Raw genomic sequence first — 19,127 nt, 5'->3', positions numbered from 1 at the left:
TCAATAAACTGAGTGTAATGGAGAGATATTAATAGTTTAAAAACAAATGAGCATCTTAATGAAGCATTTATTGCCATAGAAGCACTGTGATAACACACCATTATATACTTTAAAGAAGTATAGAATTTATGTTTTCAAAATATTATTTTTTTAGGTCCGTAATTATTGAAATAGTCATTCAATTTTGAATATATTTCTAGCAACTCATGAGTTAATTAATTTCCAGTGTTATCAAACAGCTGGCAGCAGCAGCCTTTGATGAGGAAGTGGCAGTGCTGACAGTACTGCTCTCCATAGCTGTGGGCGTACCTAAGGCCTGTGCTACGGAGCAGTGGCCCTTTCAACTCTGTGTACATGTCAAGACTTATCCTATGGTTTGTGGCCATCGCCCCGGGCCTGTCCTTGTGTGCTGCAGTGCCTCTCCACCTCCTAGCCTGCACAACACCATTGCTCAGAGCCAGCTACTTCTTCCTAATAGGTGTGCTACAGTTTGGCCCACCTGCTGCTCTTTCCCTAAATGCCAGAGCTGTGTGGCACCTGTTGACACTGAGCTCCTCTGCGCCAGTACATGCCCTCTGCCACTCATCCTGCTTCCAGCATCTCACTTCAGCTCACCGTTCAGCAGCCTCCTGGATCTCTTGCTGCATTTCATCTTTGTTACAGCTGTAGGCCAGTGGAGCTCTGTACTACAAGCAAAAATGTATTATGGTAGGGCTTCCCTCGGAGAAGGCAATGGCACCTCACTCCAGTACTGTTGCCTGGAAAATCCCATGGATGGAGAAGCCTGGTAGGCTGCAGTCCATGGGGTCGTGAAGAGTCAGACATGACTGTGCGACTTCACTTTCACTTTTCACTTTCATGCATTGGAGGAGGGAATGGCAACCCATTCCAGTGTTCTTGCCTGGGGAATCCCAGGGACGGGGGAGCCTGGTGGGCTGCCACCTATGGGGTCACACAGAGTCAGACACGACTGAAGTGACTTAGCAGCAGCAGCAGCAGCAGCAGCAGGGCTTCCCTGGTGGCTCAGAGGTTAAAGCGACTACCTGGAATGTGGGAGACCTGGGTTTGATCCCTGGGTTGGGAAGATCCCCTGGAGAAGGAAATGGCAACCCACCCCTGTACTCTTGCCTGGAGAATCCCATGGAGGGAGGAGCCTGGTAGGCCCCAGTCCATGGGGTCGCAAAGAGTCGGATACGACTGAGCAACTTCACTTTCACTTCACTATGTGGAGACTTCAGGCTTGTTTTTCCTCTTTTTCCTTTTGCTGACAAGCAAGTGATGCTGCATAGAATCACCGGTAATGAAGCTGCATAGGATGTTTGCATAAGGCCCAGTTTAAGGGCACAGGAGCTGACAGCCTTATCTCTTGAGTGGGGCCTGGTATGTGATGACACCTGGATGTCATGGTATCAGCTAATCCACAGAATCACTTGACTCCTGAGATTTTTGTGTGTGTCTTTTATAAATCCGGGCATGAGTAGACAGTGTGATGACTAAACACTCAGATTCAACTGTTTAGTGCAGATCATGGCTTCTGTGTAGGCTTTCCTGGGGCAGAGGCCCTCTTGGTGCCAGTCTCCTTCCCATCCTCATGAAGCCTGAAACTCAGTACTTGCTTTGCATGCATTCAGAAGAATCTGCAAATCAAGCAACTCGTGGATATTTTATTTAAAGACTTTGGATAATTATGTTGCTCCATCAGGTTGAAAGTATCTTAGAAGACCTGTAGTGTAGTGTGTGTGTGTGTTAGTTGCTCAGTTGTGTCCAACTCTTTGCAACCCCATGGACTGTAGCCTGCCAGGCTCTTCTTTCCATGGGATTTCCCAGGCAAAAATACTGGAGTGGGTTGCCAATCCCTTCTCCAGGGGATCTTCCTGACCCAGGGATTGAACCTGAGTCTCCTGCCTTGCAGGCAGATTCTTTAACATTTGAGCCACCAGGGAAGCCCAGAACAGTGTATTAGTAACTTCTTTTAGGTTTCTAATCCAAACTGATTTTTAAAAAGATTTGGTAAGAAAAATTTCTGTTTGCAAATTGTGTGTCTACCTGTTTATCTTTTGTATCAGGATCAGCAACTTACAGAACTGATGCAGAATTTATTCCACTCTACCACTGTACTCACTCTGCTTTTCTTTTCTTTACTCTTTTGCCTTCTGTGAGATTTGAATCTTAAATTCGTCAGTGATAGCTTCAGCTTTATTTAGCCCTGCTGACAAAATAGTATGGGGTCAAAAGCTCTTGCCAACCCCAGCTTAAAACAAAGTCTGAAATCAAATCAAAGCAAATGAAACCAACCAATAAAAACATGTAGCTACTAATTTTATCATTAGAAAAGCGTAAGCTCATTCTATAGTAATACCATTCCTCAGTTTAAAGTTTCTTTAAATGGCTTTACTTAGCAAGTCTGTAAATATTTGTGTGCAGTTTTAGAAAACTCCACAGGGAAAATGTAGCATTATTTTATTAAATCCTCATAAATTCTGAAAGCGTATAAGATCCCTTCTATCAGTTTTTAAATCTTGATTCAGCCATCAGGTTTTTAACTTTGAATTTATTTTCAAAATTCAGAGTTTAAAAATACAACATTTACTATTCATAGATATTACTTTATATGGAAATAATAGGAGGTAATCAACTCAGTTTATATAATCAAAATTTTAGTGATCAGTTTTAAAGATCTAATTTACATTATAATACAGCTGCATATATTGATTGTAAACTTTTATGTTATCTATTTTTCCCATTACCTGATAAAAATTTAATAAGCTGCTAAAGTTAATATGTACAAGTTCTCAAGTATTTTATTACTCCCCTATGGCTCCTTATCTTTTCAGATTATAACTTAATTACTTTCTTTAACTGATATAAAAACACCAGCAAAGATCTGATTTTTGCTGGAATTCGCCAGGGTAGAATCTGGAGTCTACACTCTGTTTCTAGTTCCAGCTTTTATACAACTTGCGTTAAACAAGTTGCATAACTTCTCTGTGGCTCTGCTTTCCCCAGGTTAGAGATGATGAAATCAATAATACAGAATTGCAGGGGTTTTTTCCTATACCACTTTAATGCAGTACTAGTAAGGTCCATATTTTAAAAGTATTTTCAGTTATACATTATAAAATAATATATAGTAAAGTAATATATGTTAATAATATAAACTGTTGAGAATAATTATAAATAGACATTTAATTCAAAGTTGAATTAAATCACTGGGCTTATAGGAATAAATCACTGCAGTTTTAGGGAATGTTATTAAAATGGGAAAAAAATTGTCTACTGACCTGTACATCCAAAGTTATTATAGTACTAATGGACTATAAAATTAGTACTTTAATTAAATTCCAGTAAGAATTATTATTGGGGGTATATTTCATGTTTTTAAAATATCTACTATATAAAATTACTTAATATCTAAAACTATTATTTGACTTATGCATTTCTATACAGAATTTAAATAATATTTTTAACTATAAGCTTTATAATTCTGAAATTATTTATTAGAATAAAATAATTACTTTAGTAAAATAATCACTTTAGCATCCTTTGCTGAGTTTGTATTATTCTCTACTAATTAAACATATCTAGAAGTTATGTGAAAGTATATGTTTATATTCGTTAGTGATTCATCTTGTCAGTGAAATGGCCTTACTTTTTTTTTTTTAGTATGGATTTCTGCAAAATAGTTCCTTTGATTTTTTTCAGGAGAAACTAGTTCTAAAGTGGTCAGAGAAACAAACCTTGGTCCTGTGCATTTTTAATCCATTCCACCAGCTTATAAATCCGTCCATTTCAGACCCATATATTGAGAATATTACAGGGGAAGCAGAGAAAGCATTACTGAATGAAGATGCTTTATAGAGCAGATGGTCTAGAAGTGAATGGTTTTTATTTATTTTATTTTGGAATAGTATTTTCATTATTTAATTTAGTGCAACAAATACACCACACTTACAGTGTAAGGAGCACTAAGGAGGCACCAGCCAGACTTCTTGCCCTCATGAGCAGGCCTAGAAAAGATAAAGATGATTCTGCATGATAACATAGTTTCTTTGTTTTTGGCTTGTATCCAGATAACTCTGAAACAAGGAATAATATGTTCATCGAAAAATAAACATAAGAACATAGCTACAAATAGTCATATGTGAGGAAGTACAGAAAATTTCAGTTGCATGTAACAAATGTGATTCCTAACAAAATATCTGAAAAATTTGGATTCGTGCAGTTCTTTTTTAAAAAATCATTGAACACCTACTATGTACTGGATACGACAGACTAGGCTGAGACTAAAAGATGGCTTACCCTTTCCCTCAAGGAGTTATCAGTCATCTAGTACATTGTTTAATGAAATCATATCTGCTAATGTATTTCCCTAATGAATGGCTGTTTTGCATTCAAATTTTATTCTATGTTAAAGACTATTTCTTCCAAGATACATGAATAAGATGTCTGTCCTTATTAACGCTTAGTGAATTAGGTAGTCTGTCTCTATTTCTTTTGATGTTTAATAGTGTGACATTTTTCCATTGGTCAGTGTTAAGTTTGCCAGTACATCATATGAAAAGTAGCATTGTATTTATTACAAAAAGACAGTTTTAGTTATAGGTATTGGAGGATTTTGGGTCTCCTCAGTTTTGCTTTTACACCCGGTCTATCATATCAGCAAATCCTGTTGGCTTGGCAATCAGTCAATCCTATAGATTTTCCTGTTTGTCAAATCAGTATACACTCAGTTCTTTTTTTTTTTTTTAATTGACTGCTGCTCACTAGACCTATTTCCATCACCCTGGTCCACAAAAGCATGAACATCATTTGCCTACATTATTGACATGACTTCTTAGCCAGTCAGCCTGTTTTGGTATTACCTTCCTGTGGTCAGTTCACAAGATAAAAGTCAAAGAGATGCTTTTACAGTATGTCAGATCATGTCTTGTTTCTGGTTTGTATTCTCTAGTGGCTACTATTGCAATTAGAATGGATTATAGGATGCTCAGAGATCAGGACCTCTTCCAGTCATACCTCTCTTTACTATCTGACTTCATCTCCTATTATGTCTCAGGAACACTATCCTGACACATAGCAAACAGGTTGCTGCCTCAAGGCCTTTGCACTTGCCATTTCCTGCCTGATATGTCCTGATATAGATTCCATGTGCTTGCTGCTGCTTCTCTTTTTTTAGTTTCTGATCAAATGTTATATTCTCTCAGATCTTCCTAGATGACCTTAATTTTAAACTGTTAGCCTCCAAATCCAGTGTTGCCATTCTCCTTTTCTGCTTTCCTCCTTTCCTAGATATATCATTATCTGGCTCTTTTCCCCTACTGGGATATAAATTTCTTCAGGACACAGACTTTTGACTGTTTTGTCCATATCTTTAGCCACAGTATCTAGACCAGTGTTTGGCAATAGTAAGAATCAGTTCAGTTCAGTCACTCAGTCGTGTCCGACTCTTTGCAACCGCATGAATCACAGCACACCAGGTCTCCCTGTCCATCACCAACTCCTGGAGTCTACCCAAACCCATGTCCATTGAGTCGGTGATGCCATCCCACCATCTCATCCTCTGTCGTCCGCTTCTCCTCCTGCCCTCAATCTTTCCCAGCATCAGGGTCTTTTCCAATGAGTCAACTCTTCGCATGAGGTGGCCAAAGTATTGGAGTTTCAGCTTCAATATCAGTCCTTCCAATGAACAACCAGGACTGATCTCCTTTAGAATGGACTGGTTGGATCTCCTTGCAGTCCAAGGGACTCTCAAGAGTCTTTTCCAACACCACAGTTCAAAAGCATCAATTCTTCGGTGCTCAGCTTTCTTCACAGTCCAACTCTCATATCCATACATGACCACTGGAAAAACCATAGCCTTGACTAGACGGACTTTTGTTGGCAAAGTAATATCTCTGCTTTTTAATATGCTGTCTAGGTTGGCCATAACTTTCCTTCCAAGGAGTAAGCGTCTTTTAATTTCATGGCTGCAGTCACCATCTGCAGTGATTTTGGAGCCCAGAAAAATAAAGTCTGACACTGTTTCCCTATCTATTTACCATGAAGTGATGGGACTGGATGCCATGATCTTTGTTTTCTGAATGTTGAGCTTTAAAAGCCAACTTTTCACTCTCCTCTTTCACTTTCAAGAGGCTCTTTAGTTCTTCTTCACTTTCTGCCATAAGGGTGGTGTCATCTGCATATCTGAGGTTATTGATAGTAGGAATAATAAGTATTTAATTGAAGGAGGAAGGAAACATGATGGACAATCAACTATACCATGTCCTAGTAGCCACTCAAAAGGCTAGAATTCTCTATAAGTTATGATCACATCCCAACTTTTTTATTTTTATAGACCTTTGTCTACATGTTCCCTGCCTCTACCCCATAATTTAGGAACTAAAAATATAGAAAATGAAAATTGAAAAAGTAAGTCACAGGATCCTCTTTCCTGTTTGGATGGAGCAGGTGTTTTTGTGTCAAATATAGTAGGTTTGAATTACAGCCAGCCTTTTATCAGCGAAGCAATCCAGCTGCCCATGTAAACCTCTCTGAGTCACACTGTGTACAGTGGTGGTAATGATGTCTCAGTACTTAACCATTTTTTACCTTCAAAAGTGGTAATTTCATATGGTTCAAACCTAACAATGATAACAGTATCAAAACATGGTCATGTTGACTAGAGCAGATATTTGTTAAATGCCTGACCCATGATAGCAAAATTAATTACATGATCTCTGGCCATTGTTTCCTGTGAATACATGACATACACACAGAAGTTCATTATTAAAAGAGTCTATAAATCTAAAGGGATCTGTGTTTTTCACTGTAGCTTCAGTGTTTCTATATTGTAAGCCATTTATTTTGATAAGTAAATTTTAAGATCCACAATATAGAATCCAGCCAGTCTCTATATATAAGCAAACACAGAAGCTGCCCACGTACAGAAAATAAATTCACTTTTGGGTTAAAACAAAAGCCAATATTTTTAAAAAGCTTTTATTAAGGTAACAATATTAACTTGTCATGAATTTTACACAGATTATTTTAATTCACCATTTTTTGCCTCCATGATACCATATAGTAGGCACTTAGTAAGTTAATGAATTAATTATAAGGTTTTTGGATTAATTTTGTTTTAAACTCTTAAAATTTTTGAGAGACATATTCTGTTTTTAATTAAACAGAAGATATTTTAAGTAATGACTCTGTCTTCCCTCATTTAAACTGATTGTTTTATCCCTGAATGTTTTCAGGTGTTTTGAAAAATTGGCTTATTCTGAGTGTGTCTTGATTATCCCTGATGAGAATAAAAGAAAAGTATGTAGACTGATTGTTTTTGACAAAAGTAAAATACATTTTAAAAGGAGCCTGCCTATGCCAAATTACTTCTCAAGCAAACTCTCTCGAGAACTATAACATAAAATATCCCTCTTAGAAACTGATTACCCAAGTCATTGATTCCTCAGAGAGAAGCAAACCATCATGACAGAAGTTAACAGCTTAAGTGTAGAAGATCTGTTATTTGTTGGTTCTTGAAATAATTCATTACAGGATTATTGGTGTCTTTGTTAACATCACTACATGTGGTTATTTACACTATATCTGAAGCAAAACACAGATGGCAAATGTTAGAAGAGAATTTTAGATTTATGGGCAAGTTTGAGTAATAGACAAAAACCCATCATCACTATGTGTTTTCAAATTTTGAAAGAAAGAAATTCTGCTCCAAAATGTCATTTGTTTTCAGTTTGAACTTGAAAATGTTTTCAGCTGGGGGAAATAACGTGCTGTGGTGATAGCTATTTTGAGTGCAGAGTATTTTTACTCTCCACTTAGCCTACTTTACTGAGAATTACAATATTGTAACCAAATATTGTATTATATAGAGTTAAGGTGAAAAAATGTAAAGATATTGCTAAAAAATTACCTCTGAAAAGATTAACAGTCTTCAATGACAGAAAAGATGGCTTACTTCAAAGAGACTCCTGTAATTTTTTTTTAGAGGTTTTGTGACCAGTGTAGTAACAGTGTGAGCATATGAAACCGTGTTTTTAAATCTCTGTTCAAGAAATAGAAGCTCTTCATTTATAACCTTAATAAGTTAAAAAAATAATAAAAGAGACTAAGTTGCAACTTACTAATGCTATTTTTTAGTTGATTTTTAGTGTAGTTTCTTTACAATGTTGTATTAGTTTCTACTGTACAGCATATGTATATATCCTCTTTTTTTTGGCTTTCCTTCCCATGTAGGTCATCACAGAGCTCTGAGTAAGAGTTCCCTGAGCTGTACAATGGATTCTCTTTAGTTACCTGTTTTATACATAGTATTAATGGTGCATATATGTCAATCCCAATCTCCCAGTTCATCCCACTCCTCACTTTCCCCTTGGTATCCATACATTTCTTCTCTGTGTCTGTGTCTCTATTTATGTTTTGCAAATAAGATCATCTATACCATTTTTCTAGATTCCACTGTGCTTAGTTCCTCAGTTACGTCTCCTTGCAACCCCTTGGACCTTAGCCATGTGTATGCATTATAATAAACGATACTTGTTTTTCTTTTTCTGACTCACTTCACTCTATGACTGTCTCTAGATCCATGTACATTTCTGCAAATGTTTTGTTCCTTTTATGGCTGAGTAATATTCCACTGTATATACGTACCACATCTTTATTCATTCTTCTGCTGATGGGCATTTAGGTTGCTTCCATGTCCTGGCTATTGTAAATAGTGCTGCAGTGAACATTGGGTTTCATGTGTCATTGTGAATTATGGTTTTCTTTGGGTATATGCCCAGTAGTGTGGTTGCTGGGTCATATGGTAATTCTATTTTTAGTTTTTAAGGAACCTCCATACTGTTCTCCATAGTGACTGTATCAATTTACCTTCCCACCAACAGTGCAAGAGGGTTCCCTTTTCTCCATACCCTCTCCAGCATTTATTGTTTGTAGATTTTTTAATGGTGGCCATTCTGAGGGGTGTGAGGTGATACTTTATGGTAGTTTTGATTAGCATTTCTCTAATAATTAGTGATACTGACCATCTTTTCATGTGTTTGTTGGCTATCTTTATGTCTTCTTTGGAGAAATGTCTATTTAGGTCTTCTATCTATTTTTTGATTGGGTTTGTTTGTTTGTTTTATTGAGCTGCATGACCCATCTGTATATTTTGGAAATTAGTCCTTTGTCAGTTGCTTTATTTGCAAATATTATCTCCCGTTCTGAGGGTTATCTTTTTATCTTGTTTATGGTTTTATTAGGTCCTGTTTCTTAGTTTTTATTTTTATTTTCATTACTCTAGGAGGTGGGTCAAAAAGGATCATGCTGTGATTTATGTCAAAAGAGTGTTCCGCCTATGTTTTCCTTAAGAATTTTATAATGTCGGGCCTTACATTCACTTCCTTAACACATTTTGAATTTCTTTTTGTGTATGGTATTAGGGAGTGTTCTAATTTCATCCTTTTACATATCACTGTTCAGTTTTCCCAGCACCACTTACTGAAGAGGCTGTCTTTTCTCCATTGTATGTGCTTGCCTCCTCTGTCATAGATTAGGTGGTCATAGGTGCCTGAATTTATCTGTGAGCTTTATATCCTGGTCCATTGGTCTATATTTCTGTTTTTGTGCCAATATCATACTGTCTTTATTAATGCTGTTTAAATATATGAATAGTTAATAAAAATGAAATGTGCTTTTTGTTATGGAAGATAAAACAAAACATTTGTTTGGGATAAATATTCAAGACCCTGTATCTGAGTATTAAGGTCCTTAGAGTCTAAAATTCTAGTACAACTTGAATTTTCTAACATGAGCATGCTGTGAACTATTGAAGAATTTCCTCTTTGATGGTTTGTGATGTGTTGTATATAATCTGTCTACGCAAGTGCTAAAGATAACCTTTATAGGCATTCCCAGTGGTCTCTCCTCCTGGGATTTCCAAATTTATATTTGTGGACTGTTAATTATTCATCAAATGACCTAAATGGTGTCTTTGATTAGTGTTCTTTTTTTAATTCAACAAATAAAAAACAGTATTTCATATTCACAAATATGTATTTACTATAAATTACATCTTACCATCATTTATATTTATAATACATCCTAGAATAAATAACAGAGAAAGCAATGGCACCCCACTCCAATACTCTTGCATGGAAAATCCCATGGATGGAGGAGCCTGGTAGGCTGCAGTCCATGAGGTCGCTAAGAGTCGGACGTGACTGAGCGACTTCACTTTCACTTTTCACTTTCATGCATTGGAGGAGGAAATGGCAACCCACTCCAGTATTCTTGCCTGGAGAATCCCAGGGATGGGGGAGCCTGGTAGGCTGCCGTCTATGGGGTTGCACAGAGTCGGACACGACTGAAGCGACTTAGCAGCAGCAGCAGCAGCAGAATAAATAAAACAGTCATATGCTGTTAGTTCAGTGATATATGAATCATAAATTTAATTCTTACTGTACTTGCATTGATTAAAACAAGAGTAATTTTACTGGTCCCATAAAATTTAACCAGGATATTCCAATAAGTACTTGTTGACTAGATAAATAATGTATAACTTAAAAGCTGATGGTTAATGTTTTGTTTGAGGACCTTTCTGAGGACTGCAGCCTGGGAGGCAACCTCTCAGATAGTGGTGAGGAACTGCTCTCAAGAAGTAAGCAAGGAGGAAGGGTAGCTAGTTTTTGCTGGAAAAGTAAAAGAAATGTGGTGGAACATCAAAAGATTACTACTAATCTAAAAAAAACCCAGACATCTCAAGTTAATGATTTTAGTGCTTTTCTGTGTATGGGAAGATGCAGGAGTCTGAACTTGGTAAAATTCTCCTTTTGATATGCATCGTCATTATCTAGGGTCAGTGTTCTGGTGTTTTCCATCCTGTGTTCCCCTCAGGGTACATCATGAGGGGTGGCTGATGGCTTGATGGCAGCAACAATTACTCAACAGTACTTTACTGAAATGACAGGCAACATTTTGGGTCCACATATTTGAAATGAATTCTCTAAGCTGAATTTTGAGCAGAGTATCTCAGAGCTAAACTGGTGACATAGTCCAGTGTGAGGTATCACTTTAGTAAAAAACCATTAGCCATGAGGACCCATTTAAGAACTTCTGGTCTGAAAGGCTGTTTTCACCCTCCCAAATTAAGTTTTAAAAAAATGTAGCAACCAACCATGGACATGACTCTTGGTCCTCAGAGTCTTATCACTGCTCTCTGTCAAATGCCTGAGGACTTCAGAAGAATCACAGGAACTCACATCATTTTGTGAAATGTGTGTATATGTTTGTGTGTGTGGTGAAAATGGGAAGTTATTTTCTCCCAAACCTAAGTATATCTTGCAAGTTGTGATAAGCCATTATAAGTTTATCCAGACTGACTACTGCTGAGCTTTTTCAGTCTATGGCGTGGCATCTCAGAAGGCTATAAAATTCTTCACATGATCAGTTAAGGCATGTAGGCACATATATTACATTGGGCCCTGGCCTTTGGATCTACAATGTCATTGACAAACTCATTTTTTTAACACAATTGACATATTGAGAGTCTATTATTTTCCCATAATTGAAAAAAATTGTTTAAATATGTTATTTGTTCCATAAACTTTTTTCATTAGTTCCCTAATTTACTGTTGATTGTAGATGCTCTAGGTCTTTTAAAAAATGTATGGGTGGGACTGGGTTCTATGACATGTTTTGTGAATTGGCCTCTTTTCTTTCCACCACACTAGACATGATCTGCCCTTGCAATTCCCATTCATTGCTTCAGGAAGCATGAATTGGATAATGATAGACTTTGCAATGAAAGCTGCTGAAGATGAGAAATTTTTAGCAAGAAAGTGTGGGATTACAATGACAGCAGATGCTGCTGAGTTTTCTTGGGTGGTAGTAAAATCTGCTGAGTTATCTTGTCAGTCTTGTCAAGGGGAATGGGTCAAAATGAGATGAATATTATTTTACACAAGAAAGTATAATGCTGTTCTTAAAGTATTTGTGTAATCTGTACAGTGGTGGGTGAGAAAACTGCTTAGTTTCAACTTCACGGAGGCACACTGGTGCGAGCAGTGCTGAAATATGATTAGTAACTTGGGTGAAGCTGGAAATACAGGGAACAGACCTTTAAAAAATATCATATGGGACTCAATAAACATCACAGAGTAACATATTTTTTAACTATAGTTAGCCTGTGCTGTTCTGTGTGCTAAGTCGCTTCAATCGTGTCCAACTCTTTGTGACCCCATGGACTGCAGTCCGCCAGGCTCCTCCATCCATGCGATTCTCCAGGCAAGAATACTGGAGTGGGCTGCCATTCCCTCCTCCAGATCTTCCCAACCCAGTGATCAAACCCAGGTCTCTTGCATTGCAGGTGGATTCTTTACTAGCTCTTTCTCAAAAAAATCCAAAGATAACCACACTTCAATTAATTTTGATGGATCTTTTTGTTTGGTTGGTTTTTATTTTTGTCTTTTGCAAAATGAAAAAAGATATAAGATGGTTCTGTAACACAGAGAATTGTGTTTTACTACCCTCCTGCATTCTTGTTGCAAGGGAGCACTCATGAATCTACCAATTAAATTATTCAGGAAGGTGTAGTTATAAATAAACTTGTCTAAGAATATAGTGAATTCTTTTTCACTGAACTCGGTGTTTGTGTGAACTAATTTTATACTTTTTATAAAAGAATAAGTTATTTAAAAGAAGATAAATTAATTATAAGCTAAGCAACAGTAGTAGAAATCATTGAAGAATATACCTATCCTCATGGCTGCACAGAATTTTAACCCTTCTCAGTATTTGACACTGCTGCATATTCATACTGAAGGACAGAGCATTAGCAGGTTGACCTTAACTTTTGACCTGTTTTGGCTAATATCATGTAAAATTGATTGGAGGGGTTAGTTGGAATCGTTATAGTTCCAAGATTTAGGGAAAGCTGTATTTCCTTCATGACAATACACCACCTCAAAAAAAAAAAAAAAAAGGCTAAAAAGAACTTTCCACATATTTAAAAACCCTCTCATTGTCTTTTCTATAAATCTGATTTTTTCTTTTGAGACAATAGTTTTGATTGTCACCTTATTTAGTTCTGCAGTGGAAGAAAGAAATACCTCTAGAGAATGCTTAATATTTCTCTTGTTATGCAAGTATATAAGCCTGATACTTAAAGAGTACAATTTTAATCTTCAATCTAAGCAGTTGACATGAATCTTTGAACCAGTCAACTCTTAACTGGAAGTGGTGTGACACCAATCTTATTAATAAAACATCTTAATATATTCATAATGTTGTCCTATTTCTAGCTTCTGCAGGTCAGCTGGGGTGGCAGAACTGTTACCCAGTTACTTGAGTGTGGCTGCACTGAGTGCTCTCGTATCAGCAGACATTCTATTTGCTCTCATACAGCTTCTTTAGCCTCTGAAACGTGTATCTAAGCCATTTTTAATGAAAATCCTCATAAATACTTTACAAATACTTTAATCCTTTTTAAAAAGTAGTAAATAGTAAATTTTTTTCATCTTCAGATTCAAGCTCATCGACACAGCCATATTTTGTAACCCAATGATATTGTCACAAACCTTTTTAAAAAAATCTAAACACACTTTCACTTACACCAAATGATTTCAGTGCCATACATTTCTGTTTTTAATTATTTGTTAATCATTTATTATCAGGCCATAGCAATGTAACAGGACTAAATAGTACTTCTTCCCCAATTAACAATTTATACTTTGAAACTAAGAGTAGTTTTTTATAGAGCAAAGTACATAGATGATTTGAATAATGTATCTTTTAAATCTTGAAGATCTCCAGCAATTAAAAGGCTGAAATATTGATGTTATTGAACAGGTGATTTTTGGGTAAGTGAGCTACTTGAAAGCAATCTTGAATAGAAATTTGGTACTTTCCAGGTGTTATATTTGAATAAAATATTGTAAATTATTAACCCAATCAACTCCAGAATCCTTGACTTTGATTTTAAAAGCCAAAATAATGGAAATTACTCTCCCAACTGTTAATAATATATGAAATTAGTGAAATAAAAAGTGACTAAGAAACAAGCTGTTAATTCCACAGGAAACTCCAAACATAGCTGAGTTGACAGGTACCTTTTTCGATAAAACTACCAAGAGCATGAGAATGATCCTAATTTGTATATTTTCCTAAGATAATAACTATTCCAAACCATTGTTTTTGTTAATGGCAGCATGGAAAAGACAAACCATGGGAGATCCAATTTTTTTGAATTGGTGTAATAATTAATTACAACTCTGGCCCAGTAATTAAGTTGTCAGTCACCTTGCCAGAGAAAATGCAAAGGCATTTAGGTGGTTCATTTAAGTTTATGATTTCAAAATATTGAATTAGGCACTGTGGGCTGGAAAGAACATAGATTAGTGAATTAAACAGCAGACAAACACCTCAGCCAAATAAAGTTCCAGTCCTGGCACAGCTTTTGAATTGACTGGATGACTTGAACAAGTCACTCAACACCCGTGTCCTTCAAGTCTCTGGCAGGCAAGTACCCAGTAACTCCATGAATGTGGAAGTAGTAGTTAAACAGAACAAATATTTGTTCAATTTATTATAGTCGATTTACAGTGTTGTGTTAATTTCTGTTGTACACCAAAGTGATTCAGTTATAATTCCTGTTCCTTTCCATATAGTTGATCAGAGGACGTTGAATATAGGTCCCTGTGTTATACAGTAGGACCTTGTTGCTTATCCATTCTGTATATAATAGCTTGCATCTGTAGTCCCAAACTCCTAATCCATGCCTCCTCCACCCCTTGGCAACCACAGGTCTTTTCTCTCTGTCTGTGAGTCTGTTTCTGTTTCATAAGTTCGTCTGTGTCGTATTTTAGATTTCACGTATCAGTGATATCATACGGCGTTTGTCTTTCTGACTTCACTTTGTGTGATAATCTCTAGGTCCATCCATGTTGTTGCAAATGGCATTATTGTGTCCTTTTTATGGCTGAGTAGTATTCCATTGTATACTTGTATACATTGTGAGTGTATATCTATACACACACATATACAACTGGGCTTCCCTGGTTTAGATTTTACAAGGTTTAATAGTCCCTCTTTAGTTATTTATTCTGGATAAGAAATGATGGTTGGTTGTACTAGAGTGATGAGAAGAAAAGAAGTGGATTAATGTGTAAGGCCTTTAAAAGGCAAACTCAGTATGGCTTGAAGTACTGGATTGGGAGAGGTGGGATGAGGGAATCAAAAATGATTCTCAGGTTTCTTTCTGGCTTGTGTAAATGGATGATGTTGCCATTCACCAGGATGAGGTCCCTGGAAGAGCAAATAGGTGACAGAAATTCATATGCTCAGTTTAGGGTATGTTGGGTTCAAGATGCATTTGAGATATCCAAATGGAAATTCCAAAGTAGGCACTGACATACAGACCTAGAGGAACAGTCTAGAACAACCTGGGAGTCATGGGATATTCAGCGATTTAAAGCGCTGGTATAGACAGAACTGTAGGGATAACGGTATATGGTAAGAGGGCCTCGGACTGTGCCTTTTAAAAGGAACTGAAACATTTAAAGTCCATGTGGCAAATGTGAGTGAGATGCTGTGATCAGATGATTGATAAGAAAAGCTGGGAGAAGTGAAACAAGAATATTTCAAGATGGTGTAAGGGACTAATCAGCAAGCTCTGTGGCTTTGGGCAGTACCTGTATTCTCGACTTTGTTGACAAGAGGGGTAACATCTGTCTGCGTATCTCAGGGAACTGCCATGATGCCCAGATCTCATACTGCTTGAGAAATGTTGAAATCTATTAGTTATTTTATCATATAATCACTCTCAGTTCCTAGGGATGTTTGTTTTGTTTTGAATACTTGCACCATTCACACTCTTTACTCTTCCAGGCTTCTTTAGAACAATAAAGAGCCAAAAAATATGAATTGGAACATGACGCTATTTGCAATTCTTTTGCAGAATTGCATGGGATGTGATTGTACTCAGGATCTGGAATATTTCTCCCATTTGCTTTTCTCTCCTGCCTTTCCCCTAGGAACCTGGAAGTCTCCTTTAGGACCTGTGGGTATAGGCTTGAGCACCTCAATTCTATCACTAAAACTATTCGGTAATCAGTTCTCTGTGATTAAATGGTTAGCCACAAGGTAGAAGCCTCGGGTATTCAGGGAACACCTTCCTGGTACACCCTTCCCTCACCTCTAGTGTAGTTAGTGACACATCCCAGATGCCCCACTTGGACTTCTTCCATAGTGGCCATCACGTTCTCTCAGGGAGAGGGTGGGCTAGAGGAAAATGGCCCTCCCCACAGAACGGAGGCACTGAGGCACTTCACCCAGCGAGCATCCCTCAGCCTCACTGCGGAGGAGACGAGACCTGGCTAGAACCAAACCCTCCATCTTCCTCTGTCACTGTGGCAACCATTCCAACCACAACAGACTACTACATACAAATGATTCATCCCTAGCCTCCTGCTTTCCTTTAAAGAGTCAGCTGTCATGAGCTGCCCTGACTCACTCGCCTTTGCTCTGGGGAAATAAGCACTCTAAAGATTCCTGAGTTCCAGGCCCCTCCCAAGCCAAGAGCCTCACGTTTTTATGATGATGCAGCACAGAGGCATCCTGGCCACCTCCCATCTGCCGTCCTGCCAGCTCCAGCACCACTGTTTCTGAACATAAGAACTAAGAAGGCAACTTGTGTCACTTTGATTATGCAGGATGAAGATTAAGCCAGTTGCAGGGATGCCAACTGTTGAAGAGCTAGTGAGTATTTGCACAGCAGTTCAGAGTGAGACGAGGCCATGTATACCCCGTGTTTCTAATACCATACTATGCTTGTGAAGGAACCCAGAGACTTTCAGAGAGTGACTCTGAACTTCTCAGTTTGTAAACTAAGTTGGCCTAATGAGGCTCTTCAAAGGGCAGTAATCTTACGTCCGTTTTTCCTTTTTTTTTTGTTCTAAAAAACTGACATTGTTTTCTATAGTTTTTACTGATTAGCCACACTGTGTCTTAGGGAATCTATTAGTTTTAAATGAGGATTTAATACAAGGAGTAAGTTTTGTATAGTCACATTTTCCTAATTTCATTTTCTGAGCTCCCCCACATCACTGTCCTGTATATTCTGGAATCGGGTCAGCTGTCATGCCTTTTTGCCAGATGTTCACACTGTTGAGGCCAGAGACAGATCCGCATTGTAGGCAGACGCTTTACCATCTGAGTCACCAGGGAAGTTCCTATTGCCTAAATAAATTTAAGCTAAAATGTGCCATTGGCACCATCCGTGTTATAGAATTATTCCCTGACACTAACTCTGTCAGTATGTTTTCATATTTGGTATATAATAGCTATTTATTCATCAAAAGAGCATGGGAAAGAAATGTTTTAAGTGTGTTTAGGAACTAAGAAACTCTGTTATTTTTTTTCAATGTAAATGAAATAACTGAGTATGGAATCTACCCTATATGGTGATACTTATTTATACTATCAACCTTGACATTGTTAGTAACCATTTTATCAACAAACCATATTTTATAAGGTAGTCTCAGATAGTCTCAATGAAGTCAAGTTAGGTTTTGCAGAACATTTATTTTAAATAAGGGATATTTAAACCTAGATAACCTGGAGTTTTGAAAGTGAGTGTAAACATTTAAGTTTGTGGTTAAGAATGTACTTTAAAAAGATCAGATTCATTAAAAATGCAAACTGGTTGCCTTTAATCAGTAAGAACTAAAACCAGACTTCAGTTTTTTCTATGATGAACAGCAGCCCTATTACCTCACTATAATAGAGTGGAAATAACTTTTAGTGATTACCCTGTTTATTTCCAGTGACTTAAGGAAGTACCACAATGTTCTTAAAATTCAGTGAAATTTAATTTTTAAAATATTTCATGCTTTTATTTCGTTAGTAAGAGAATAATGTTCTGAAATAAGGAAATGGTTTTCAACATCAGTTGACCAAATTCACAAACTTATTGAGCATCTGTTTTATTAAAGACATTGGATAAAGCTTTTTAGAGGATACAAAGAAATAACATGTTCTTTGCCCACAGGGAGCTTTTAATCTAACTAGGAAGACATTAGAGAGTCAACCAAGTTTAGTAATAATTTAACTAAAGAAATTGTCATGGTATATAGTATATCCTTAATTGCCAAATAATACAAAGTAGGCTTTCCAAAAAGGAAAAGAACACTTGAGGCAGATGAAATAGGTGGAATTTGAGCCAAGTCAACTATATTAACAATTTTACCAGTTGTGGGCTTGGAATAGAAGCAGATCATGTTTGATGTTAGTGTTGACAGCTATATAGGAAGGTTTCTAGCTCCATCCATAGCATTAATTCACACATTGTTTTTCCAATTTACAGTTTACGGAAGGCCATTTATCTACATATGAGGGCAATTACAGTGTTAGCATCCCCTTTCATAGAGTTAGTTGAGCTAAACAGTAAAATAATTTTATATAAATTAAATGCCTCAATGCATTTCAGCAATACTATGAAGAAAGACATATTAGTAACATGATACTTTGACTGTCTTTTTAAATAACACAGTTGTTAATGGCAAGAGAAAAAGGTTCATAAACTCAATCATGTTGAGATAAAGATAATAAAAACTAATTTGTAAAAAAAATACAGCCTTGACCTTCCAGGTGAATGTCATTTTCTAACAAAGGGGATGCAGTGGTGCTTGCCCAACATGGACCTGCTCACTCAGGGGTCCTGTTAAAGTTAGACTGTGCATCTGCAGGTCTGAAGTAGGGCCTGAGAACAGTTTCCTGCTGTTTCTGCCAGGCTCTCGGAACAAGGACCTAACATTGATCTGAGAGCTCTGGGCAGCAAGACTGTAGAGAGGAAAACACCGCGATACTGAGAGGGCTGTCTTAAATGGGAAGTACCCTGTTTGAGGAAAATAGCAATATCATTAGAATAATCTGATATGGCTTCTACCCTTTATTCTCACCCAACTCTTTGTCTTTGCCTTTAGCACGAAAGCAAGAGATTATCAAAGTCACTGAACAACTGATCGAAGCTATCAACAATGGGGACTTTGAAGCTTACACGTGAGTAGAGGCACATTTATTTTGCTTTCATGCATATGACTAAGTGTTTTCTATATGAATGCATTCTTCAGTGTACCTGAACTCATGTATAT

At 37.1% G+C, this 19,127-nt stretch overlaps 1 protein-coding gene and 1 long non-coding RNA gene across 45 annotated transcripts in view; one reads left to right on the top strand and one right to left on the bottom strand.

Moving 5' to 3' along the window:
* Nucleotides 1–19,127, bottom strand: part of LOC147371166 (uncharacterized) — a 114,930-nt gene that overhangs the window by 1,250 nt on the left and 94,553 nt on the right. For 3 of the 5 annotated variants that reach the window (XR_015165951.1, XR_015165949.1, XR_015165946.1), the window contains one exon: nt 3,870–4,007. This is a non-coding gene — a long non-coding RNA (uncharacterized LOC147371166). Of the gene's footprint in view, nt 1–3,869; nt 4,008–19,127 lie in introns of those variants that run through there. The other 2 variants (XR_015165952.1, XR_015165947.1) reach the window with 1 other exon arrangement.
* Nucleotides 1–19,127, top strand: part of CAMK2D (calcium/calmodulin dependent protein kinase II delta) — a 309,080-nt gene that overhangs the window by 276,278 nt on the left and 13,675 nt on the right. For all 40 annotated transcript variants that reach the window (XR_015165941.1, XR_015165939.1, XR_015165940.1 and 37 more), the window contains one exon: nt 18,960–19,035. Coding sequence is in view for 37 of the 40 variants with exons in the window: in XM_086407229.1 (XP_086263355.1) it covers nt 18,960–19,035 (76 nt within the window). In the remaining 3 variants the exon portion in view is untranslated. Of the gene's footprint in view, nt 1–18,959; nt 19,036–19,127 lie in introns of those variants that run through there.

Source organism: Bos grunniens, chromosome 6 (genome assembly GCF_055505025.1).
Source record: "Bos grunniens cultivar Pamir isolate PY7600 chromosome 6, Bosgru_T2T1.0, whole genome shotgun sequence".
Lineage (NCBI taxonomy): Eukaryota > Metazoa > Chordata > Mammalia > Artiodactyla > Bovidae > Bos > Bos grunniens.
The sequence above is the reverse complement of the archived record's forward strand: the minus strand, read 5'-3'. Positions and strand labels throughout refer to the sequence as shown.